General features: G+C 46.4%; 1 protein-coding gene across 3 annotated transcripts in view; it reads right to left on the bottom strand.

Moving 5' to 3' along the window:
- The window catches only part of LOC147120040 (double-stranded RNA-specific editase 1-like), a 365,909-nt gene extending 345,507 nt beyond the window's left edge, over positions 1–20,402 (bottom strand). The window contains exon 1 of one of the 3 annotated variants that reach the window (XM_085985544.1): positions 20,302–20,402. In XM_085985544.1, the coding sequence (XP_085841670.1) occupies positions 20,302–20,359 (58 nt within the window). In that variant the 5' untranslated portion in view covers positions 20,360–20,402. Of the gene's footprint in view, positions 1–16,169; positions 16,215–20,301 lie in introns of those variants that run through there. The other 2 variants (XM_085985545.1, XM_085985548.1) reach the window with 2 other exon arrangements.
- Positions 20,403–27,322: the final 6,920 nt, after the last annotated feature.

The raw sequence follows: 27,322 nt of genomic DNA, 5'->3' as shown, positions 1-27,322 counted from the left end.
AGGTGGTGAACGAGAGAGAAAAACACTACTTCCCAACCAAAAATTATATATTGCAATGTGGGAACTCACCTATGTAAACTAAAATAGTGACCTTATCTGTATAAATCAAAGCATTTTGCAAAGTGGTTCGAGTGACATTTTGTTTCCAATCTTCCAAATGCAAAACTGGGATTCCTGATATGAGAATGTGCATCATTGTCTATAACATTATCGTCTACCCAGATAGCTGAACCAGTTGACAAGATTTAGTTCAGTTTTACCAATGGTGATGGTTATCTTAGTGTAATACTTTCCTATAGGTGGCTGATACATGACCTCCATAAAGGCCACAGTTGTTTACTGTTAAAGAAAAGACAAAAAGTGGCCAACTGGTTGTTCTATGTGCTGCAGATTCATCAGTGTGCTGTACATCTGCAAATAATAAGTTCATACACAAATGTCTCATCAATGCTTGCGGTAGCCCCAGATTATAAAGTTGCCCTACAGTGCAGAAGCACGTCAACGTCTCCTGATTATGTCATTAAACATAGTTAGGTCCAAGGAAGTGAAGCGCAAACACAGAAACGACCTTGACTCCATTAGTTATGGCAAAAGGTTCAAACGCCACTCCACGGATAAATTCTTATAATTCTTTCATCTTGCGGCTCATGCTGCCAGGCAGTGATGCAATCCATCAGATGACAGTTCTTGAATAAAGGATGGTCCAAGTTATCTTAAGCTCATTTGATTGTCAGAATAGTGTGGTAATGACCAGCTCGTGCTCCATAAGGAGATGATTACTGCTGGCCTTTCTAACAGCATCCCAGGTGCTGGCATCCCACCAACCCAAACACTGAAGTCTCCCACAACAATGAATCTCTCTGCTGATGGTATTCCAGCATTAATTCAACAGAATACTGCTCTTTCACCTTTCTTCATCCCTCATCATTGGTGCATTGACACTAGTGATAGTGGCGTAGTGCCTCTGTTTTAGTGGTACTCTCAATCAATCATCAAGCTTCCATTGTTATTTTTTGGCAGACCAGCCAACTTAACAGTAATGTAATGCAAACCACAAACCCTACACCAGTATTACACTGCCAAGACACCAACTTAGTGGGGGGGGGGGGGGGGGAATGATAGTTAACACTGAGGAAGGCCGTGGCAAAATACAAGAACACGTTAACAAACTTACAGAATTGATGTGTAAATGGCAAATTAATTTCAATATAGGTAAGAGAGTGAGGTGGTGCTTTATGCCACTACCACTAGTGCCTATACACCAATGATGAGGGATGAAGATAAGGTGGTGCATTTTGGTAGAAGGAATAAGGAGGCCACATACACCTAGGAAATAAGAGTCTAAATGGGATAAATACACAAAGGGATCTAAAGGTACAGATTCACAAATCATTAAAAGCAGCAACGCAGGTTTACAAAGCCATAAAAAAGGCAAAGAAAGCACTAGAGTTAATTGTATAAACTTGTATAGAACCTTGGACAGACTGAACTTGGAGCACTGAGCACAGTTCTGGTTTCCATATTACAAAAAGGATACAAAAGCAATGGAGAAACTGCAAAAAAGATTTATAAGGACCATATCAGAACTGAGAGGGTACAACGATCAGGAAAGACTGAACAGGCTGGGGCTCTTTTCTCTAGAGGTCTTTTATGAAGGGGTTCGATAGGGTAGACGTAGAGAGATGTTTCAACTTGTGTGGAATCCTAGGGACCATAAATACTAGATAGACAGTGATGGGCCTTCAATAACCACAAAACTAAAAGTTATAGACTTAAACAAGTTGGCTTTTAATCACTAAGATCAGAGCTAACATCTCAACACGCCGACTGGTTCACAGGAATGAGTCATACAGATCCTGCGATCTTTATGTAAGAGAAGCCAGGGGCGGAGCCAAGAGCCAAGACCTGGAACCTCCCAGGTTAGTCGGGAAAGAGGAAGTGAAACTATACACAGTGGGGAGTGTAATATACATGAGTGCAAAACGAATACAGGATCAAGACAAACAGATTTCATTACATTCACCCCTTCTATAGATTTAGTCCATCGGGGTGATGTTTCTTAAAAGTTGGTATAAGTGAGTCTGTCAGGAGGTTTTGCAGTTCTCAGTGATCGGCGCAAAGCCGGTTGGGGTGCCTCTAGGGGAGTGGATTCTGGTTCCTCCGCTGTCCGGGCCTCCGCAGTGTCTTCCAGGTTATCTGCAGTGTCCTCCAGGTTAAAGTTGGGTATTGATACCTCTGGGCGTCCTGTCTCTTTGTAGTGTAGGTCTTCATCGGGTAGTCTCCCATCGTTCTCTCCGCTCCCCGAGGGAGCGAGGTCTTTTATGGAAACAGTGTCCTCTCGCCAGTCAGAGTATTCGATATAGGCGTACTGAGGGTTTGCATGGAGGAGCTGTACATTTTCCACAAGGGGGTCTGTTTTATGGCCTCTCACGTGCTTCCGCAATAGTACTGTCCCCGGAGACGTCAGCCACGCGGGTAGAGATATGCCCGAGGTGGATTTCCAGGGGAAAACGAACATCTTTTCGTGAGGGGTAGCGTTAGTGGCAGTACATAACAGAGACCTTATGGAGTGGAGCACGTCTGGGAGGACTTCCTGCCAGCGGGAGGTCGGAAGGCCTTTTGACTTTAAGGCTAACGTGACAGCCTTCCAAACAGTAGCATTCTCCCTTTCCACTCGCCCATTACCCCGGGGGTTGTAGCTAGTGGCTCTGCTAGTGGCTATCCCCTTCGAGAGCAAGAACTGGCGCAGCTCGTCACTCATGAATGACGTCCCCCTATCGCTGTGTATGTAGTTCGGCATGCCAAACATGCAGAATAGATTACAGAGACACTTGATGACCGTGGCACTGGTCATGTCTGGGCAGGGAATGGCGAAGGGGAAGCGGGAATATTCATCGATGATATTGAGGAAGTATACGTTACGGTCGGCAGAGGGAAGGGGTCCCTTGAAGTCCAGACTTAGGCGCTCGAATGGCCGTGTGGCTTTGATAAGGTGTGCACGGTCAGGCCTGTAGAAACGAGGCTTGCATTCCGCACAGATGCGGCAGGCTCTGGTCATTGCCCTGACCACCTCGATGGAGTGGGGCAGATTGCGGGACTTTATAAAATGGTATAGTCGGGTGACCCCTGGGTGACAGAGGTCATTGTGGAGACCCTGTAATTTGTCCGTATGAATGCTGGCACACATTCCCCGCGATAGGGCGTCTGGGGGTTCATTAAGGGCTCCCGGCCTGTACATAATATCATAGTCGAACGTGGATAGTTCGATCCACCACCTGAGTATTTTGTCATTCTTGATTTTCCCCCTTTGTTATTAAACATGAAAGCCACCGACCGCTGGTCGGTGAGCAGGGTGAAACGTTTGCCGGCTAGGTAGTGTCTCCAGTGCCGCACTGCCTCCACTATAGCCTGTGCCGCCTTCTTGACAGAAGAGTGCCTGATTTCAGGTCCCTGAAGGGGTCGGGAGAAGGCGGCCACAGGTCTCCCAGCCTGATTGAGGGTCACAGCTAAGGCAAAGTCTGACGCATCGCTTTCGACTTGAAAGGGAATGCATTCGTCCACCGCGCACACTGCAGCCATTTCAATGTCCTGTTTAATACTGGTGAAAGCCTCCCGAGCTTCAGCTGATAGTGGGAAGGACGTCGATTTAATGAGGGGTCGGGCCTTATCAGAGTAATTGGGCACCCATTGGGCATAATACAAAAAAAATCCCAGGCACCTTTTTAAAGCTTTGGGATTGTGTGGCAGGGGCAGTTCCTTTAGGGGGCGTAATCAGTCAGGGTCCGGTCCAATTACCCCATCTTCCACCACACAGCCGAGGATACAGAGACGGGTTGTGTTGAAGACACATTTGTCTTCGTTGTAGGTTAGATTCAGCTTTAGGGCAGTTTTTAAAAATCTCGCAAGATTTAGATCGTGGTCTTGCTGGTTGTGCCCGCAGATAGTGACATTGTCCAGATAGGGGTAGGTAGCTTGTAGTTTATTCTCGTCAACCATGCGGTCCATCTCACGTTGGAAGACCGAGACCACATTTGTTACTCCGAAGGGCACTCTGAAAAAATGGTAGAGGCGCCCGTTCGCCTCGAAGGCGGTGTATGGGCGGTCCTCCGTTCTAATGGGGAGCTGGTGATACACGGATTTGAGGTCGATAGTCGAGAAGACTCGGTATTGCGCAATCTGGTTGACCATTTCTGATATGCGGGGTAAAGGGTAGGCGTCCAGCTGGGTATAAATATTAACAGTCTGGCTGTAGTCAATTACCATCCGTTTCTTTTCGCTATTTTTAACTATGACTACTTGGGCACGCCACGGGCTGGTACTGCATTCAATAATGCCTTCCCGCAGGAGTCTGTCCATTTCCGCCTTGATAAAGTGTCTGTCTTCCAGACTGTACCGTCTACTTTTGGTCGCTATGGGCCTACAGTTCGGAGCGAGATTAGCGAATAAAGAGGGCGGGCTGATTTTTAAGGTTGATAGGCCACAGACTGTGAGTGGCGGCTGGGACCCGCCATATGCTAGCGTGACACTTTCGTGGTGGCACTGGAAGTCCAGGCCCAAGATTACATTAACACAGAGTTCTGGCATCACGAGGAGTTTAAAATCCTTGTAGTCCGTGCCTTTTACAGTCAGTGTTACCACACAGTAGCCCAAAATGTCCGAAGTGTGGGGCTTAGCAGCCATAGCAATTCTGCTCCGTGCAGGGGTTACCGTTAATGAGTGCCGCCGTACCAGGCTAGGGTGGATAAAACTCTCGGTACTCCCACAGTCAATTAAACATTTCGTTAAATTCCCGTTTACCTGTATGTCCATCATAGATTTTGTCAACGGGTGTGGCCTGGATTGATCCACCGTGATCGAAGCCACTGTTGGACCCTGGGCGGCCGTTGAGTCGGGAAAAGATGGCGGATTCCAAGATGGCGGCCCGCACGGCACGCACGAGGCGGTGACGGAGTTGGAAATCGGATTCCCCCTGCAGACTTTGCTAAAATGCCCCTTTTTCTTACATTTGAAGCATGTAGCGTCCTTCGCTGGGCATCGTTGTCTGGGGTGCTTGGCCTGGCCGCAGAAGTAGCATTTCGGGCCTCGAGACATTGCCGCTGTAGTAGGACTCCTGGGTGAACTTCTGTGTGGGGACTCCGGCGGCGTAGAGCTGGTCTGAGACCTGGATGGGGAAGATGGCTGATTCCAAGATGGTGGCCCCCTCGGCGCGCACGAGGCGGTGAGGGCCGCATGGCCGGAAGAATAAGAGTCAGAGTTTTTCTGGGCCACGTCCAGCGATCGCGCAGTGGCCACTGCCTTTTTTAAGTCCAGGACCTCCTTCTCCAGCAGTCTCTGCCGGATATAATTCGATTTGAGGCCCGTGATGAAGGAATCGCGAACCAATTCGTCAGAGTACGCGTTGGCCGTCACGGCCTTGCAGTTACAGTCCCGGACCAGGTCCTTTAGGCCCTGTAAGAAATCGTCCATTGATTCCTCTGGTCGCTGCCTGCGTGTAGCCAGCAGATGTCTGGCGTACACTTCGTTTACCGGCCTCTGGTATTGGGCCTTCAGGATAGTGATGGCCTCCGTGTAAGAGGTGGCGTCCCGGATGAACGAATAAATCCGATGACTTACGCGAGTAGTCAGTAGACTCAGTTTATCTACCTCACTAGCGGATGAGGCCCCCGCGAAGAGTTCGAAGCATTTGAGCCAGTGTCCAAATTGATTTGATGCTTCTGCAGAATGTGGATCCAAGTCCACACACTCTGGTTTTAGGAGTCGATCCATCCTAGTATTCTTTAGTGATTAAAATTGATGGGCCTTCAATAACCACAAAACTAGAAGTTATAGACTTAAACAAGTTGGCTTTTAATCACTAAGATCAGAGCTAACATCTCAACACGCCGACTGGTTCACATGTATGTAAGAGAAGTCAGGGGCGGAGCCAAGAGCCAAGACCTGGAACCTCCCAGGTTAGTCGGGAAAGAGGAAGTAAAACTATACACAGTGGGGGAGGTTAATATACATGAGTGCAAAACGAATACAGGATCAAGACAAACAGATTTCATTACAGACAGTAATAAATCCAATAGGGAATTCAGGAGAAACCTCTTTACCCAGAGTGGTGAGAATGTGGAACTTATTACTACATCGAGTAGTTGAGGCAAATAGCATAAATGCATTTAAAAGGAAGCTAGATCAGTACATGAGGGAGAAAGGAATAGAAGGGTGTGGTGATAGGGTGAGATAAAGTAGGCTGGGAGGAGGCTCATGTGGAGTATAAATACCAGCATAAATCTATTGAGCCGAATGGCCTGTTTCTGTGCTGTAAATTCTATGTATTTAATTCTATGCAATACAAGATGGTTTCCCTCCAGCCAACATGATCTTGCTCAGTGCAATAATGTCAACATCATAGCAAGATAGGTCTCTTGCTACTAGCTCAGGTCTCCGTTCTCATTTTTGTAACTTGAAGATTTCTCATATTCCGTGAAGCCAGTGTCAAGCTTTTTATTGGCTAGTTTAAAACCATGGTGTAATGGGTGACCTTCTTGGGGCTAGCTGACAAAGCTGTTCAGAGGTTGCTAATATTTAACACATCTTTTTCAGCTCTCCACATTTCAGGTGAGCAGTGCAAACCATAAACAGTGTTAGCCGGTTACCAAGGATGTGCCAAATAACAGGTTTCCCAAACAGCCGACATGGAAATCCATAGCTGCAGCTCTAAAAGTCATCACCCTGCCACATGTTTCCTACCTAATTTGTGGTTTGCACGAGAGCCATTTCCACTCCCTCATTCTTCAGCTTCGGCTCCAGCAGCTAACCAAGGCAAGATGGTTGGCAAAGTCAAAATGCACCCATGCGTATCTTCAGAATCTCCAGGCACTCTCGCCCTTATAATCTGCGAGTCTGCCATAGTTCTAAATTTGAGCCCCTTCTGCGATATGGTCAGACTGTACTCAGGCTCTGACCTAGCGCTCCCAAGAATGACTGCTATTTGTCTGGCCTATACCCTTCAATTGGTCCTACTGGTACAGGGTTGGTGTAGCTCTTCAGGTCATAGAGAGACACGCATGCCTCCTCACACGCTGGTATATTTTACTAGCAGGAACATTCACCCAAGTAGCCACTGCCAATATACACGTGCCTTGCTGCCATCCACCCCCCACCCCAAATCAAGTGTGTCACTGTAAATGAGAATAAAATTGGAAGTGAGATTTATCCCATTCTCAAGGCTGCATAACATATAAAATGTGTATCCCATCATTCAATTTCTACTTCTAGCAGCAGAACGACCTTTCCATACATGTAAAAGTAAATATTTAGCATTCCGAGGAATGCCTTGCTCTAAAGTATGTGGCATTACATGTTCAGCATCTCTACAAGAACTCACCAATTTAATTCAAAGCAGTCAGCCTTCATTTAAAAATGTCATTTCGAAAATATGTTCATGGCTGGAATAAATCAGTCAATCAAAAGGTTGCATCAGACAGTAAAAATATCAAAAACGGTCCAATTAGCACAAACGTCACACTTGAAGATTAAATACTTAGTGCAAGGAAAAAAAAATCAATGTGCCATGGGCAACAAGAAGGATTTCCTGGATTTTGGCTAATCTAAGTTTCTCATTGACTGATAAAGGGGCAAAACATGCTCTTGGGAACATTCAGTGATGCACTGGTTGTACAAGTAGTACACCAGTGTAAGGTTCCAGTCCTAGTCCCAAAACCGCTCACCGAACTCGATCACCCATAGGTCAGTAGGATTTTTGTCAAGGCACCTTCATACCAGCCACAAGGGACAGCGCCATTTATTGCTCAACCCTAGTTGCACTTAGGGCATTAAGAGTCAATCACGTAGTGTGGGACTTCAATCACATGTAGGCCAGGGGTGGCAGGTTCCCTTCCCTGAAGAACATTAGTGAATTAGCTGGGGGGTTTTCTGGTGAATCTGAACTCTCAACCTCTGGGTTGTTGGGTCTAGTACCATAACCACTAGGCTACTGTACTCTGTGTTTCAATTCTAAAAAGAGAATTCAACACTAACAGCAGTTACCCTAAAGACTGCCTAGCTGAAGCATGGCTTGAGCAGACCTCTGACACAGTTAAGCATGCCGAGGAGCAGCAGAAAATGTGAAAACGTGCAAGGTTTACAGTATTTAGCCTTTTGCATGGGACTTGACTGTTTCTGTTGGTTTCTGAACCCTGAAGGACTGGGGTTGGGGTGGGGGACAGGCCGAATCAGTGAACCACAGTCTGTTACATTCCCAGTGAGAGGCCCAGTGTCGGGAGAAGCCAGAGAGTACTTATACTCGGTTTCGCGGGCTTTTATTTTTTCCCCCAGAGGCCCAGTGTCGGGGGAAGCCGGAGAGTACTTATACTTAGTTTCGCGGGCTTTTTTCAGAGGCCCAGTGTCGGGAGAAGCCAGTGAGTATTTAAACTCACTTTCGCTGCCTTTTTTCAGAGGCTTGCAGTGTTCTAGAGCCACGTCACGATTCAAAAAGTGATGCGGGCAAGAGAAAGCAGATGATTGGGTGAGTACGGCCAGGTGAGTATTTATACTACTCTGTAGTTTGACAGTTAAGGTTAATAGTTTATAAAGTTTAGAAGGTCTTAATTTCTGTGGTTATAGTTTGTACGGTCTCTGTTGTGTAGCGGGGAGTGCTAGTAAACAAGGGCCCTTGAGTATATCATTTAATTGTAGTGTAATTGGTGGTATTGATTTGATTTAATTTAATTTGAATTAAAGGGCAAGTCATGACAGCACAGCTCGGTCCCGTGGCATGCTCCTCCTGCACTATGTGTCCCTGATGACCATGTATGCGGGAAGTGTATCCAGCTGCAGCTAATGGCAGATTGCATTGCGGCGCTGGAGCTGCGAATGGATACATAATGGAGCATTCGAAATGCTGAGGACATCGTGGATAGCAGGTTTAATGAGTTGGGTCACACCGCAGGTAAAGGCTGCATAGGCAGAAAGGGACTGGGTGACCGCCAAGCAGAGTAGTAGGCGCAGGCAGGTAGTGCAGGGGTCCCCTGTGGCCATCCCCTTCTCAAACAGATATACCACTTTGGATATTGTTGAGGGAGATGGCTTATCGGGGGAAGGCAGCAACAGCCAACTTCCTGGCACAATGGGTGGGCCTGTTGCACAGGACGGGAGGAAAAAGAACGGGAGAGCTATAGCGATAGGGGATTCTATTGTAAGGGGAATAGATCGGCATTTCTGCGGCCCCAAACAGGATGGTATGTTGCCTCCCTGGTGCAAGGGTCAAGGATGTCTCGGGGCGGCTGCAGGGCATTCTGGAGGGGGAGGTTGAACAGCCAGTTGGCATGGTGCATATAGGTACCAACGATATAGGTAAAAAACGGGATAGGTCCTAAAAGCTGAATATAGGGAGTTCTGAGGTAAATTTAAAAATAGGACCTCAAAAGGTAGTAATCTCAGGATTGCTACCAGTGCCACGTGCTCGTCAGAGTAGAAATAGAAGGATATTTCAGATGAATACGTGGCTAGAGGAATGGTGCAAGGGGGAGGGATTCAAATTCCTGGGACATTGGAACAGGTTCTGGGGGAGGTGGGACCAGTACAAACTGGACAGTTTGCACCTGGGCAGGACCGGGACCAATGTCCTAGGGAGAGTGTGTTTGCTAGTGCTGTTGGGGAGGGTTTAAACTAAAATGGCAAGGGGTTGGGAACCTTTGCAGGGATACAGAGGAAAGGGAAGCAAAGATAGAAGCAAAAGACAGGAAGGAGAAAAGCAAAAGTGGAAGGCAGAGAAATCAAGGGTGTAAATCAAACAGGGCTACAGTAAATAATAATTTTAAAAGGACTAAGTGTTAAAAAAAAAATCCTGAAGGCTTTGTGTCTTAATGCGAGGAGCATTCGTAATAAGGTGGATGAATTAGCTGCGCAATTAGATGTAAACGGATATGATATAACTGGAATTACGGAGACATGGCTCCAGGGTGACCAAGACTGGGAATTCAACATCCAGGGGTATTCAATATTCAGGAAGGACAGGCAAAAAGGAAAAGAAGGTGGGGTAGCATTGCTGGTTAAAGAGGAGATTAACACAATAGTAAGGAAGGATATTAGCTCTGATGATGAGCGGAGTATTACCAAGGGGCAGAAAGCGTTAGTGGGAGTTGTATACAGACCCCCAAACAGTAATGCTGAGGTTGGGAATGGCATTAAACGGGAAATTAGAGACGCGTGCAATAAGGGCACAGCAGTTATCATGGGTGACTTTAATCTACATATAGATTGAGCTAACCAAATTAGTAACAATACTGTGGAGTATTCCTCGAGTGTATACGGGATGGTTTCCTGGACCAATATGTCAAGGAACCAACTAGAGATCAGGCCATCTTAGACTGGGTATTACGTAATGAGAAAGGATTAAATAGCAATCTTGTTGTGCGAGGCCCCTTGAGGAGGAGCGATCATAATATGATACAATTCTTCATTAAGATGGAGAGTGAAGTAGTTGACTCAGAGACTAGGGTCCTGAATTTAAATAAAGGAAACTACGATGGTATGAGGCATGAGTTGGCTAGGATGGATTGGGGAACGTTACTTAAAGGGTTGACGGTGGATTGGCAATGGCAAACATTTAAAGATCGCATGGATGAACTAAAGAATTTGTTCATCCCTGTTTGGCATAAAAATAAAACAAAAAAGGTGACTCAACCATGGCTAACAAGGGAAATTAGGGATAGCATAAGATCCAAGGAAAGGACATATAATTTGGCCAGAAAAAGCAGCAAACTTGAGGATTGGGAGCAGTTTAGGATTCAGCAAAGGAGGACAAAGGGATTAATTAAGAGGGGGGAAATAGGGTACGAGAGTAAGCTTGCAGGGAACATAAAAACTGACTGTAAAAGCTTCTATAGATATGTGAAGAGAAAAAGATTGGTGAAGTCAGAATCAGGGGAATTTATAATGGGGAACAAAGAAATGTCAGACCAATTAAATACATACTTTGGTTCTGTCTTCACAAAGAAGGACACAAATAACCACCCAGAGATGTCGGGGAACATAGGGTCTAATGAGAGGGAGGTATTGAATGAAATCAGTATTTGTAGGGAAATGGTGTTAGGGAAATTGACGGGATTGATTGAAGGCCGATAAATCCCCAGGGCCTGAGGATGAAACTGGTAGAATAGCTAAGGGAGAACCAGTGGATGTGGTGTATTTGGACTTTCAGAAGGCTTTCGATAAGGTCCCGCCTGACATCGGTAGTGGGGAAAATGCTAGAGTCCATTATAAAGGATGTAATAGCAGAGCACTTGGAAAACAGTGACAGGATCTGACAAAGACAACATGGATTTACAAAAGGTAAATCATGCTTGACTAATCTACTGGATGTGGTGCATTTGGACTTTCAGAAGGCTTTCGATAAGGTTCCGCATAAGAGATTAGCGTGCAAAGTTAAAGCATATGGGATTGGGGGTAAGGTACTGACTTCAAAGAGTTGGAATAAACGGGTCTTTTTCCGAGTGGCGGGCAGTGACGAGTGGGGTACCGCAGGGATCGGTGCTAGGACCCCAGCTATTCACAATATATGTTAATGATCTAGACGAGGGAACTAGATGTAGTATCTCCAAGTTTGCAGATGACACAAAGCTGGGTGGGCGTGTGTGCTGTGAGGAGGATGCAGAGAAACTCCAGTATAATTTGGACAGGTTGGGTGATTGGGCAGATGCATGGCAGATGCAGTATAATGTGGATAAATGCGAGGTTATCCACTTTGGTGGCAAAAACAGGAAGACAGATTATCTGAATGACAATAGATTGGGAAAAGGGGAAGTGCAACGAGACCTGGGTGTCCTTGTGCACCAGTCGCTGAAGGTAAGCATGCAGGTGCAGCAGGCGGTTAAGGCGGCAAATGGTATGTTGGCCTTCATAGTGAGAGGGTTTGAGTACAGGAACAAGGATGTCTTGCTGCAGTTGTACAGGGTCTTGGTGAGACCATACCTTGAGTATTGTGTGCAGTTTTGGTCGCCTTATCTGAGGAAGGATGTTCTTGCCATGGAGGGAGTGCAGTGAAGATTCACCACACTGATACCTGGGATGGCAGGAATGACGTACAAGGAGAGATTGGGTCGATTAGGCTTATATTTGCTCGAGTTTAGAAGAATGAGAGGGGATCTCATTGAAACTTATAAAATTCTCTCAGGACTAGACAGACTAGATGCAGGAAGGATGTTCCCAACGGCGGGGGAGTCCAAAACCAGGGGTCACAGTCTATGGATAAGGGGTAAGCCATTTAGGATTGAGATGAGGAGGAATTTCTTCACCCAGAGAGTGGTGAACCTGTGGAATTCTCTACCAAAGAAGGCAGTTGAGGCCAATTCATTAAATATTTTCAAGAAGGAGTTAGATATTTTTCTTAAGGCTAAAGGGATCAAGGGATATGGGGAGAAAGCAGGGACAGGGTACTGAATTTGGATGATTAGCCATAAATGGCGGAGCAGACTCGAGGGGCCGAATGGCCTACTCCTGCTCCTATCTTCCATGTTTCTATGTTCCCTCTTTGTCACTTCCTTATTAAATTCTTCAGGATTTTGATGGTAATGTACCCAAACACTACTAGTAATTCCAGATTTGTCTATCCGCTGTTATTGTCTTACGACCACAAAAGATTACAATAAATCCTACCAAAATCTGAATGGAAATTTTTTGAGTTACAATCAAGCTTGATCTGAAAAGCATTGTAGCATGTCAACTACCAGGATTCAGGCTTGCTCGTGAATAGCCACTTTGATAAGGAATAGGAGGACTGCGGAGTCTGGAACTGTGTCAGCCGTGGCTCAGTGGTAGCACGCTCGCCTGAGTCAAAAGGTTGTGGGTTCAAGTCCCACCAGAGACTTGAGCACATGAGGGAGTGTTGCACTGTCAAAGGTGCTGCATTTCGGCTGAGACATTAAACCTGCACAGGTAGATGGAATAGCTCCCATGCCACTATTCAAAGAAGAGCAGGAGAGTTCTGCTCTGTGTCCTCGCCAATATTTATCCCTCAACATCACAAAAAAATAAATTATCTAGTCATTTATCTCACTGCTGTTTGTGGAACTTTGCTGTGTGCAAATTTGCTGCCGTGTTTCCTACATTACAACAGTGAGTACACTTCAAATAGTATTTAACTGGCTATAAAGTACTTTGGATGTCCTGAGGTTGTGAAAGTCATTATAGAAATGTGTTTTTCTTTCTTACCGCAATACCAGTTGCGCCTTCAGAAGAGGGGAGAAAAAAATAACATTGGCAAGTTAGAGACACAATTCCAAGCTAGTGTCTGGAAGAAATGAGACAAGCAGAAAAAAACAGTGGACAAAGTTTCACCTCTCACGCTCAGCTGCAAAGGGTTAAAGTGGAAATTTGATAATATTTCCTTGTCTGACCTTGTGTAATCACTGATCTCAATTTATATTCCAGGGCAGTTTCCCCAACAACAAAAACAACTTGCATTTATATAGCACCTTTAACATCTCAAGGTACTTCACAGAAGCGATAAACAAAATTTGACACCAAGCCACATAAGAAGATAGGAGGACAGATGACCAAAACCGGCCAGGAGAGCATTGGAATAGTCGCATCTAGAGGTAACAAAGGCACAAATGAGGGTTTCAGCAGCAGATGAGCTGAGAACACCTCTGGAACAGCAGCTAAACTGTACATGCCTTATTTTTAAGCTTTTGAATTTTGTTTCTGGCGGCAGAGTAACACATGTACAGACCAGTATGATCAAAATACTTCAACTGATCCTTACTGATAGCCTGAACTATTTAGCCACAAACACGAATGGAAAGATGCTCTTTTAGTGAGTCAGGTATCTCTTGCCTGTGGTTTTTTTTTTTTTTAATTAAAAACTATAAATTGCCTATAATTCTCTATTTCTGTTTTAAGTCTTGATAAGGTATACAGATCTACAGAAGAATTTACTGTCAGATTTAACTTTTAGTTTAAACAGGCAGAATAGTTCTTAAAAAGACAAGAAAACATTCCATAAATATCTGATTTAAAAAAAAGACATTTATTCAATAACTTGCATTTATACCCAAGGTAAATCACAGCAATGATCTGCCTAGAGGTGTTAGAGGTCATGTGGGGGTCAATGTGGCGCCATGCACGGTGATGAAAGTTTGGAATCAAGTCAACCCTCTGTAGCAAACTCAGTAATCTGATTCCTGAACCAAGCAGTTCAGCAGTACAACAGATAACTGTTGATGATTGATTAGCCATTGAGTGCAGAGATTCTTCTTATACAGCTCGAGATATCCCTGCTAACCCCTACCCTAAAATCAGGAGGATGGTCCTAACTAGCAGCAGAAAGCTCATCAGTGCGGTGTACTGATCTGCTGCTTGGTGCTAGCTGGTTAAATTCTAGCAGTGCCCCTGCACACACCTACTGATCACTATGGCTTCGTTCTTCCAAATTATCCCCAAGCTCTCTGGACTTGAGCATGAAGCATGTCCCTTTGAGGAAAGAATATGCACTCAGTACAAAGTAGATTTTTCAGTAGCTCCTGGATCTGCCAGAAAGCCAACAGATTTTTAAAAATGCATCAGGGAGCCAAAAACCAGTAAAAGAATTGAGGAGGTGGTCAAAGCTATGGTCCTAGAGGTAACCAGCCAAAGGGATTTAAGGCGAGAGTCCTCGAGTTTAGAGACAACTGCAAATTTTGTCAGCAAAGTTGGAGTGAGAGGAGGGGGCAAGGCCAACTTTGATAGAGCTGAGGGTATGTGCCAGCACATGGGGCTGCAGGAAACTACAGAGGTAGAATGAAGCAAGACAAGGCTAGGAGGGGGCAAGTAACAAGAATTTGAATTTGCCTTAGGGGCCAGGGTGCCAATTATCATCAAGAAGAGGAATCCAACGGTGTGGGGAGCAGAGTTTAGGACACATTGGAGTTTATCTCAGGTGGTGCTTGGGAGGCCAGTGAGGAGAACACTGGAGAAGTTGAACTTGGGAGGTGACGAGGGCATGGGAAAGGCTGAGGCAGACAATATTGCAGAGGTGGTTTTGGTGATGGATGAGATATGGTACTTGAAGCTCAGCACAGGGTCAAACAGGACATCGAAGTTACATATCGTCGATTTCAGCATGAGCAAAGAACTGGACAAAGGGAATGATAATGGAGACTAAAACACAAAGCTTTTGACATAAGCCGAACAGGGTGACTTTCACCTTGCCACTGTTGCATTGGAGAAAGATCGAGCACATTTATTATTTAGAACAATAAGGCAAGGGGAGAGTGTTTCTTTTAAACTTTATCTTTGGGGATTTCAAATAAAAAGCTAAAGTTTTTCAGTAATAATAAAAAAAAGTTTATTCAGTAAATTCCGTCATTGTGGGTTTTTTTTGCAAAATAAGGGCACAATGTAGCAGCCAATTTTCACCCAGCGAGGTCCCACAAACAGCAATGAGATAATGACCATTTAATCTGTTTTAGTAATACTGGTTGAGGGATAAATATTCACCTAGACAACGGGGAGAACTCCCCTGCTCTTCTTCGGATAGTGACCTGGAATCTTTTGCTTCCATCCGATAGAGCAGACGGGACCTCAGTTTAACGTCTCATCCAAAAGACGGCACCTCCAACAGTGCAGATCTCCCTCAATACTGCACTGGGCGTGTCAGCCTAGATTATGTGCTCAACATAACGTGAAATCACACCCTTCTGACTCAGATAGGAGTGCTACCTATTGAGCCATGGCTGGCACAGAGACAAGTCTGAAAAAATAAGATATCACTTGAAACTACTCAATGAGACCACTATCTTATAACTCAGCTAACCATTACTTAATTCATCAATTATTTGACATTGATGATTATGTTCTATAACCTGTAATCTCTCCCAAGCATCCCTTTTTATTCTTTATGTAAACCATATAAAAAATAAATAATTTGTCGTACTTGAAATATACAACCAATCATCCATTTGACAGAGTTAGAAATCCCAAGCATACATCTCCACAGCAATCTGTTCGTGGCACAGTATTAGATATGGTTATAAGCAGCATCTTCAGTCTTCTCCAACCATATATTATATACACACACAAAATAGCATACACTGTGCTGTACTGGTCATTACCAGAATCTAGAGTTCTGTAGCAATATTTCTCACTGCAGTTATTTGCTCTAAATTCTACCAACAGTAGCTTCACACCGTGTATGGTATACTCACATCAGGAAAGCTGCATTGTAGTTGCTTTTGTAATTCAAAGTATATCTGCAGGAACTGAATCTTCCAGATAACACAGAAAAAACAATAAACTAATAATTTATGACTTTACAGTTTTCACAAACAAGATAAAGTGGTCACACTAATTATTTTACTTCAAACTGACTCTTGTGATTGCTGAAGAAAAACTACTTATTGTGCCAGACCTTAACATAACAGATTCAAGATTTAACTCCTGAACTGCATTTAAAAACAGGACTATAGTTGTGATACATCCAAATGGCACACATTCGTTCAAATTCTGAATGTGATTAAAAAAATACTACGAGACTCCAAAACATTTATACACTTGCAGTAGTTGCTAAATAAACTGAGAACTGGTTAGATTTTTGCTTTAGGTGTAAAAATGATCTTTGAAGAGAAATTATATTTGCATCTCAATACCACATGCAGTGATACGTCCTCCTTCCAAAAAAAGACTTGTCATAAATAGCAAACTCTAGAAAATTCATAACTTAAAAGGTGAAATATTCTAGATGTTTAATTTCTCAGTCTCATTTATAAGCTAAAAAAACATTTGTATTTGCTACTATATGGGTAATATTTATTTATTTTCAGTGTCTCAACAAAACATTTGCTCTTCCACCTGACAGGCTGCGCCAATGTTGGGGTTGAGTGGTTCCATTCCAGGGTAAAAATAAATATCAACGGTCGGCTTTCAAAAATTCTGAGTAATTCTCCTACTATTTACATTGGCTCATTAATATTTTCATGAGTTTATTCAGTAAATAGCCGAGACATTGTTATGAATTTTGGTTTTCCATCCTGGGTTAAGTGGTGTCAGTCACTCCCTTAAGTGGTCTGAGCATCTTATGGGAATTGACTCACACTGCGTAACCCAGGGATGTAGCAACAGCAACCCCTTATGATCTGGGCCAGATACTCGTGTCTTTCGCTAGTGTATTTCTTCAATCTCTCCGAAAGCAGACCAAGCAAACACTTGGTGATACAAGACTTGACATCAGGTGAATCAGATTCACTTATTTCCATCAATGCAACGTTTAATTTACATGATGTAAAAACAACGAACACACACTGTTTCTCCCATTTCAGTGGGTCGTCTTGATGAGATAAAGCTAATTTTCTAACTCCTCTCTTCTGTAATCCATCCTTCTCACATCCCTTTGCTGCCTGACTGCCTCTGGCTTTTGCAGATCTGTTTTTTTTTTAAAAAGGCCAACGGTGTCAGCTTTTCGGCAAACTGAGCACCTTTGCATGGAATCCACCAACATAGCCTGGCAATGACCCTGCTGAATTCAAATGAATAAGAGTTGACAGAAACGCAGTGAGTTTGAACAATCACGAGAATGTCAAACAATCTTCTATTGTTCCAGCACACTGATTCAACGCCACCCAGCCCCCCACTCCCGCCCCATCTGAAATCTAATACATACCTGCCAGCCCTGCTGCCTTTCAATTTAGCCAACTAGTTCAACTCTCATATTTTTATCAATTATTATACCAAAGTGCCCCATCCCCCATGGTGGCACAGTCTAGAATCCCAAATCCAGACACATACAAGCCAAGATGGATGTCAGCCAAAGCAGCAGTAGGGGTGTTACAACTGTCCTCAGTGCCACTGAGTTAGAGGTTCCTGTTCATGATTACTATTTGGTATCTCCAACTGAAGTGTGGACACCAGGAAAGGACGGGATCTGTATGTAATACTCACTATAAAAGCTCAGGAATGAATAATGCTCACTTAGGAAAGGTACCAAAGACTAGCCAGCACCTGTGGAGCTGCACCCAAAAATGAACCTCTGCAGGAGGGTAGAAAATTCCAGAAGATTGACTAGTTACAACTGTTCCTTTAAAAAAAGGGTAGGCACAGCGTAAAACATGTTCACTCTGTTTCAATGGGAGATGTAAATTACATTCATTTTGCAGTCAGTTCTGCCACTGAGCTTGGCAAGATAAGCATGTTTTTCTGGTTAGTCCAGGCAGAGATTTTAGTGAACTCATTTAGGAACCTGAATTTTAAATAAAGGTGCTTAAGGCAGGAGGTGCTTACACTAACTCACCAAACCCATAACTCCCCCATTTCCAGCAAAAGTTAAGAGAGAAAAACATACGATTGCAAATACCATTAATAATGCTGCAAGGGAATTTTACAAAACATTTGCTCTGCTGCTCAAATTTCTTACCCTCTTCTTGTGCTTGCCTTCCGATACTACCACTGTACTCACCCTTCTACTAGTTACACTGTCTCTGATCCAACTGGCTCAAGTCCCCCACAACATCTGCTATGCTTCTTAGAAAGAGGTACAACATCCCCTTAGCAATGGTAATAATTATAAGTAGAGTAAAATACTAGTGCGATATACTGTGCAGTTCAGTACACGGCTCAGAAAACCACCTAGACGGCAATGCACCTTGAAAGTTCCCCCTCTTCCCAGAAACCTATCTCCTCCCAAAACAGAGCACGCCAAGTCTTTACTGACAAATATTTATACAATAAGTGTCATTTAACCTGGCTTACAACAGGTTCCTCCCCAAGGTGAAATGGCAGAGAATGCAGATCAACAAAGAAGATAACCATCAGCACTAAATCATTAATAACATCCACATTTTACCTTGTTTTACAGGGCAGGGGAAGAAAGAGAGAATGGAAAAGAAGAAAAATGCAACATTCAATCTAGAGAATAAGGTGAAGATATGCTGGCCCTGTCTTATTCAGAGTACCAATAGTGGAAGAGCAGGGCAGGTTCATGAATCAGTGAGAGTGACAGAGGAGTCTTTCCCTGAACATTGACGTAGGAGCTAAGGAAAATGAGCAAGACTGGGATCACCACACCAACCAGCACCCCTCCTCCCCCTGAAGGGAAAAAGAAACCAAGTATAGGTCCCACCATACGCTGCATCAACTGAGATACACATCATATGGTTGGGGTGAATGGGGAAGAAAATAGATATATACACAATAAATACTCATTTAACAGCTGAAACGGCTTGGAGGGCAGGGAAAAAGAGAAAGACAACAAAATGAAGAGCCCCAGCTGAAAGATCAGCATTTTCCCTTTTACAAGCTAACTACATCTATCAGTTTCTATTTTTCTTATTATCCAAAAACAATATTGCCACATGTTTGATGTCATCAGAAAAAGGCAGAGAAATTGGATTGGGTAGGTGCTATCACAGGGGTGTTTGAAGGACGGTGCACGGAGAAAAATTGAAAGAGGAAAAGAAGGATGCTTCTTGACCACCTGAAGAATGGGAGATCGGATGGAGAATTAGAGAGAAAAACACAAGAGTGGTTTGCAGAAGGGAGCACTAAACCAGAACCTGCTTTGACAGACCATTGATGAAGATCGCCACATCCCTCAAACCAATTTTCCTTTAAAAAAAGAGGGAAGGAAACAGAAGGAAGCGCAAAGCACAGAAAAATTACGTGGGAAAAAATAAATCCTAAATGTATTTGTAAAATCGAGTTAGGGTTATTTGTGTTTGATTGTTGAAGGCGGTGGAGGATATAAGAGTCCTTCCAGCAGTGATGGCGAGTCCAGTTGCTCTGCTGGGCACTCGGTTTCCCCACACAGCCCGCCGGGGCTCCGACTCCATCAGTCAGCGTCACTCTCTATCATTAATAGAGCCGCTGGGGAGAAGATGATCGCAGCCCGCCCGCCCATCCACATTCCCCCAGCAGCTGCCGGCTCCCATTCACTCGGGCAAGCGACAATCTGGAAACACACACACTTCAAACTTCCCCTTCTTCCCGCAAGGATATTAACCTACAAATCACGCTGCAAAAAGGCAGCAGACAAGGGATGGGTTTTGTCGCCACCTCCGCAGCACTCCATGCACATGCATGATTGCGCCGGCTTACTCATCCTGCATTGCATCCACAGTTGCATTTTACGGTGTCGACCGTATGTTTTTATTATGATTATTTATTTTTTGCACCAGGACGGGTGCGCGCGCCGCACAGCATCTGGAGCCGGCAACGGCTCCCGCGCGCGCGCGCTCCATCCTCCACTCGCGCCGCCAGCAAGAAGCGACCCGCCCGCCAGCCTCCCCGCCCCAGGTTTTCACACAGAAGTGACCTCGGTCCGGGTGCTCGTGCCCCGGTTCGCCTCACCTCGTTTATCGGGCTCGGCGTCCCCACTCCGCTTTCGCACAGCGCGCTGCTCCGCCATCTTATCGCTGCCAGTGAGCGTCAACAACAGGACCCGCCTCCCATTGGACGAGACATGCTGCCCGTCCCAGCCTCTCATTGGACAGGGCACGCTGCTTCCCATTGGACAGGAGAAAGTTTGGTCCCGCTCATTGATTGGACAACCGTGATAAGGCAACACTGGGTCTCGGCCCGTGCCATCGCCCATTGGCACAAGCAGAGGAGGAAGCAGTTCCCTTTCATTGGGTGGTTACAACACCAGGGTATCCCCTAGTGTTAAGCACACAAAAGATTTCTAATTGGCTGTTGCCAAGTTGTGAACCTGACTACCATCAGAGGTAGTAAGATTTTATCTGGCTGCTTCGTTCATAGAAACAAAAAAAGTACATTTACCTCCCTTAGCTGACTGGATACAGGGAAAAATACATGTGAAGGACATCCAGATTCTGCACTGGTACTTCACAGCCATTTATAGCAATAATAAAATACATGCCCAGTGCAGTGTCTCTGGTATAACACTAACATGGCAAGTGCAAGTTGTCAACGGTGGATATTACATCACACAATCCTGCTCCCTCTGGACAACAACATGTATATATGTATATATAGTGTAGGAACGGAGGTTCCTATCAAAAAGACTGAGTTCGACTCAGGTAATTAAATTAATGAACTTTAATGAAAACAAACGAGTTTAAACTGGAAACTGCTAGGACACATCAATAATAGGTCTATTCTCCTTGAGGGCTCCACGAGGACTGATCCCCTGATCAGGAGATGACGTCATCACGTTCGTCCTGCTGTTAGGGCATCACGTGACTAAAGGCATGACGTCATCAGGTGCTGTAAAGGTAACTGGCATTGTACAGTCAAACAGTGTAATTAAAGGTACAGGCACAGACAGTAACTACATTGCTGTTAAAGGAATTATGTACAACCGCTGAGTCCTTTGGTGGCTCCGCCACATGCGCCCCCCCAGAATTGTCTTTAACAGAAAAGGTGAGGCAAGGAGGCCTGATGAGCCTGTCCGATCAACTTCGATACCCTGGTAGACGCGTTGGCAGGCGCGGCGAGCGCAGACGGGTTGTCAGGCGGCTTTGGTTGATCAGGTGCGGCGGCCACGGGCAGTCGGCCACGTTTAGGTGGTTGAGCGACTACGACAGGGTGGTCCAGGTCCAGGTGAGCCGGCTTCAAGCGGTCCACCGAGATGTGATCCGGTTTCCCTCCGACGTCGACCAAAAAGGATTTGTCACCCGGTTCGATGACGCGGAAAGGACCAGTGTAAGGAAGCTTGAGCGGATCCCGGTAAGCGTCGTGTCGGATGAAGACATACTCCGCAGTCTTCAGTCCCGGTGGCACGTAGGAGGTCTGCAAACCGTGACTGGACGTAGGGATCGGGGCAAAGCATCTGGCCGCTTCTTGGTGGCGAACGAGTTGCCGGGAGGCGGACCATGGCTCTATGGGAGAAGGGAGGAAATCTCCCGGTACCCGGAGCGGCTGGCCATAGACGAGTTCAGCTAAGACGATTGTAGATCATCTTTGGGCGCCGTACAGAGACCCAACAGGAGTCTGTCCACCCATCCTGCGCCTTGAAGACTGGCCCGAAGAGAGGCTTTAAGGGACCTGTGGAATCGCTCGCAAAGGCCGTTTCCCTGAGGATGATAGGCAGTGGTGCGATGAAGCTTGGTACCGAGCCCCTGAGCCACAGCATTCCAAAGATCTGAGGAAAATTGTGGCCCGCGGTCAGAGGAGATGTCCGCCGGTACTCCGAAACGGGCGACCCAACAGGAGAGGAAAGCTCTAGCGACGTCTGCCGACGTGGTGGAAACCAAAGGAATTGCCTCTGGCCACCTAGTGGTGCGGTCCACTATGGTAAGGAGATGAGTATAACCCTGAGAAGGCGGAAGCGGCCCGAGGTCCACATGCACGTGGTTGAAACGACGCTCCGGAACAGTAAACGCAGCTACTGGAGTCTTGACATGACGCTGGACTTTGGCCTTCTGGCATACAACGCAGGTATTAGCCCAGTCACGGACATCGATGTACATCCCCTTCCAGACGAACTTGGCTGACATAAGCCGTTGCGAAACCTTCATCCCTGGGTGCAACAACCCGTGTATGGCATCAAAAACCCTCCGGCGCCATGCGACTGGCACTATGGGACGAGGAACTCCCATGGAAACGTCGCAAAGGAGCGTGGCACCTGCGTCCTGGAAGACAACGTCGGTCGCTTGGAAGCTGGAGGGAACGGTTCGATATAATTGGACCTCCGAATCCGAAACCTGATCTTTCGCCATGAGGGCGTAATCGATCCCCAGGTGCACCGCGTGGACCGTCGCACGGGAGAGGCAATCTGCCACCAGGTTGTCCTTACCAGACACATGTTGAATGTCCGTAGTAAATTCGGAAATGAACGTCAAGTGACGTTGTTGACAAGCGGACCACAGTTCGGTGGTCTTGGCCATGGCGAACGCAAGGGGTTTGTGGTCGACAAAAGCCGTGAAGGGGCGCCCCTCCAATAAAAACCGGAAATGGTGAATGGCGAGGAAAAGGGCCAGTAGTTCCCTATCGAAGGTACTGTACTTTTTTTATTTGTTCGCAATTGACGGCTGAAAAACACCAGCGATTGCCACGTGCCGTTGACCCATTGTTCTTGCACCGCACCGATGGCGTAGTCTGACGCATCGGTGGTAAAGGCGATAGTAGCACCTGGAAGTGGGTGCACCAGCATGGTTGCATTGGCCAAAGCGTTCTTGGTGTCGCCAAATGCCTGGATCATTTCAGCTGTCCAGCTGATTGGGTCTTTACCAGACTTGCCCTTGAGGGCCCCGAACAAGGGTTGCATGAGTTGAGCTGCCTTGGGGACGAAACGGTGGTAGAAGTTGACCATCCCCAGGAACTCCTGCAAGGTCTTGACTGTCGACGGCCGCGGGAAAGAAGTAACGGCCTCAACCTTCGTCGCCAAAGGGACGGCGCCGTCCGATGTTATGCGGTGTCCCAGGAAGTCGATTTGTTGCAGGCCGAACTGACACTTGGCCGGGTTGATGATTAACCCGTGTTGGCTGAGGCGCGTAAAGAGGGAACGCAAATGGGAGATGTGCTCCTCCTTGCTGGCACTGGCGATGAGTATGTCGTCAAGGTAGACGAAAAGGAAACGCAGGTCCTGAAGAACGGAGTCCATTAAACGCTGGAACGCCTGTGCTGCATTCTTTAAGCCAAACGGCATCCGCAGGAACTCAAAGAGGCCAAAAGGAGTGATGACAGCGGTTTTCAGGACGTCTTGTGGATGCACTGGAACCTGGTGATATCCACGGATGAGGTCGACTTTAGAGAAGATAGTATTTCCCGCCAAGTGGGCCGAGAAGTCCTGGATATGCAGGATCGGGTACCGATCCAGAGTGGTGGCGTCGTTGAGGCGTCGGTAGTCACCGCATGGCCGCCAGCCGCCGCCTGGTTTCGGCACGATGTGGAGAGGCGAAGACCAGGGACTGTTTGATCGCCTAATGATGCCGAGCCACGCCATTGTGGCGAACTCCGCCTTCGCAGCTGCAAGCTTGCCAGGTTCGAGCCTTCTAGCCCGCACATAAACCGGGGAGCCAGTAGTGGTGATGTGATGTTCGACACCATGTTTCGTTGCTGAAGAGGAGAAGGTGGGCCTTGTCAGCTCCGGAAACTCCCCGAGGAGCCGCATGAAGTCATCTGGAGGAGGAAAAGCACAGGCAATGGAACACGCCACAGCGGTACCGTGGAAGCACGGGATCGAGTGGAAGGTGGCCGCGTTGATCAGCCGGCGGTGTCGGACATCGACTAGCAGGCTGTTGGCACACAGAAAATCTGCCCCTAGGATAGGCTGAGAGACTGCAGCTGTGACGAAATCCCAAAAGAAGCGCTGACCGCCGAAACAGACTTCGACCCGCCGCTTTCGGAACGTTCGAATAGCTGCGCCATTAGCCACTACGAGGGAAAAACCAAGGTTCCCAGTCTGCGTGTCGAGCTTCGACGCAGGTAGAATGCTACACTGCGCCCCGGTGTCACAAAGGAAACAGCGGCCCGAGAGGGAATCAGTGATATAGAGGAGTTTCCCCGTAGAACCGACGGCCATCACCACCGCGGAACACCTGTTAGATTTGGTCATCCGTCGCCAGGGACGCCGCCTGCGCCTTCTTGTTTTTTTTTGGCAAAAAACTGCAGGGGGAACGGCAGCATCGTGCTTTCGCGCCAAAACGGGTGTGGTAGGAGCACCAGCCCGCTGTAGGAGAAACCGGGACCGCGTCTGTGGGGGGTGGGCGCCTCGTGGCCGCGCAGCACTGCTGGGTAACTGTGAAAATCTTATCGGCTTCGGCCGCAAGCTTGGCGCAGTCAGTAATGTCGGAGCTGGCCAGGGCAGCCTGAACCTGTTCTGGCAGTTGAGAGAGGAAAAGCTCCCGGAAGATGAAACATTCCGGTTCAGCACCCAAGAGCGTGAGCATTTGGCTCATGAGCTCAGATGGTTTGGAGTCCCTGAGGCCTGGCAGCGTGATGAGCCGGCGAGCACACTCCGACTTTGATAGCCTGAAAACCTGCAGCAACCGCACCTTAATTGCATCATACTTGCTGTCAGTAGGAGGACTACCGATGAGGCTGATGATCCGGGATGCAGTTGTGCTGTCGAGGGCGGAGACCACGTAATAGTAACGGGTCTGATCCGCGTTGCTGTTCCGAATGGCGAACTGGGCTTCAGCCTGGATGAACCAGGCGTCTGGTTGTTGCTCCCAGAACTGTGGCAGTTTCAGCGTGACGGCGTTCATGTCCATGTCGAATCTTCCACGAAAATCGTTCGTAGAAGTCGGGGTCACCAATGTAGGAACTGAGATTCCTATCAAAAAGACTGAGTTCGACTCAGGTAATTAAATTAATGAACTTTAATGAAAACAAACGAGTTTAAACTGGAAACTGCTAGGACACATCAATAACAGGTCTACTCTCCTTGAGGGCTCCATGAGGACTGATCCCCTGATCAGGAGAGTGATGTCATGGCGTCATCACGTTCTTCCCGCCGTTGGGGCATCACGTGACTAACGGCATGACGTCATCACGTGCTGTAAAGGTAACTGGCATTGTACAGTCAAACAGTGTAATTAAAGGTACAGGCACAGACAGTAACTACATTGCTGTTAAAGGAATTATGTACAACCGCTCTGAGTCCTTTGGTGGCTCCGCCACAATAGCACCTTTAACATAGTAAAATGTCCAAGGCGCTTCACAGATGTATTAAAAGAAAAAATCTGACACCGAGCCACAGAAGGAGAAATTAGGGCAGATGACCAAAAGGAGCGTCTTAAAAGGAGGAAAGAGAGGTAGAGAGGCTGAGAGGTTTAGGGAGGGAATTCCAGAGCTTAGGGCCTAGGCAACAGAAGGCACGGCCACCAATGGTTGAGTGATTATAATCAGGGTTGCTCAAGAGAGCAGAATTAGAGGAGCACAGATATCTCAGGGGGTGGGATGGGGGGTTATGGGGCTAGAGGAGATTACAGAGATAGGGAGGGGCGAGGCCATGGAAGGATTTGAAAACAAGGATGAGAATTTTGAAATCGAAGTGTTCATCATAGAATCATAGAAAGAGGCCATTTGGCCCATCTTGTCCATGCCAGCCGACAAAGAGCTATCCACCTTAATCCCACTTTCCAGCACTTAGTCCGTAGCCTTGTAGGTTATGGCATTTCAAGTGCAGATCCAAGTACTTTTAAATGTGATGAGGGTCTCTGCCTCTACCATCCTTTCAGGCAGTGAGTTCCAGACCCCCACCACCCTCTGGGTGAAAAAAATTCTCCTCAAACCCCCTCTAAATTACTTTAAATCTATGTCCCCTGGTTATTGACCCTTCTGCTAAGGGAGATAGGGCCTTCCTATCCACTCTATCTAAGCCCCTCATAATTTTATACACCGCAATTAGGTCTCCCCTCAGCCTCCTCTGTTCCAAAGAAAACAACCTCAGCCTATCCATTTTTCCTCATAGCTAAAATTCCTCAGCCCAGGCAACATCCTTGTAAATCTCCTCTGCACCCCTCTAGCACAATCACATCCTTCCTGTAATGTGGTGACCAGAACTGCACACAGTACCCTAGCTGCGGCCTAACTCGTGTTTTATACAGTTCAAGCATAACCTCCCTGCTCTTATATTCTATGCCTCGGCTAATAAAGGCAAGTATCCCGTATGCCTTCTTAACCACCTTATCTACCTGTCCTGCTACCTTCAGGGATCTGTGGACATGCACTCCAAGGTCCCTCTGTTCCTCTGCGCTTCCCCGTGTCCTACCATTTACAGTGTATTCCCTTGCCTTGTTAGCCCTCCGCAAATGCATTACCTCACACTACTCCAGATTGAATTCCATTTGCCACTGTACTGCCCACCTGACCAGTCCACTGATATCTTCCTGCAGCTTTCATTTTCATTATCAACCACACAGCCAATTTTTGTATCATTTGCAAACATCTTAATCATACTTCCTACCTTCAAGTCCAAATCATTGATATATACCACAAAAAGCAAAGGACCCAGTACTGAGCCCTGTGGAACCCCACTGGAAACAGCCTTCCAGTCACAACACCCTTCGACCATTACCCTTTGTTTCCTGCCTCTAAACCAATTTTGGATCCAACTCGTCACTTTGACTTGGATTCCATGGGCTTTTACTTTCGTGACCAGTATGCCATGCGAGACCTTATCAAAAGCCTTGCTAAAATCCATATAGACTATGTCAAACGCACTACCCTCGACCCTCCTTGTTATCTCCTCAAAAAATTCAATCAAGTTAGTCAGACATGACCTTCCCTTAACAAATCCATGCCGATTGTCCCTGATTAATCCGTGTCTTTCTAAATGAAGATTTATCCTCTCCCTCAGCACTTTTTCCAATAATTTTTCCACCACTGTTGCTTAGCCAGGAGCCAATGTAGGTCAACGAGCACAGGGGTGATGGGTGAACAGAACCTGGTGCGAGCTAGGACA

Source organism: Somniosus microcephalus, chromosome 4 (genome assembly GCF_052327205.1).
Source record: "Somniosus microcephalus isolate GS21.2 chromosome 4, FLI_Smic_1.0, whole genome shotgun sequence".
Lineage (NCBI taxonomy): Eukaryota > Metazoa > Chordata > Chondrichthyes > Squaliformes > Somniosidae > Somniosus > Somniosus microcephalus.
The sequence above is the reverse complement of the archived record's forward strand: the minus strand, read 5'-3'. Positions and strand labels throughout refer to the sequence as shown.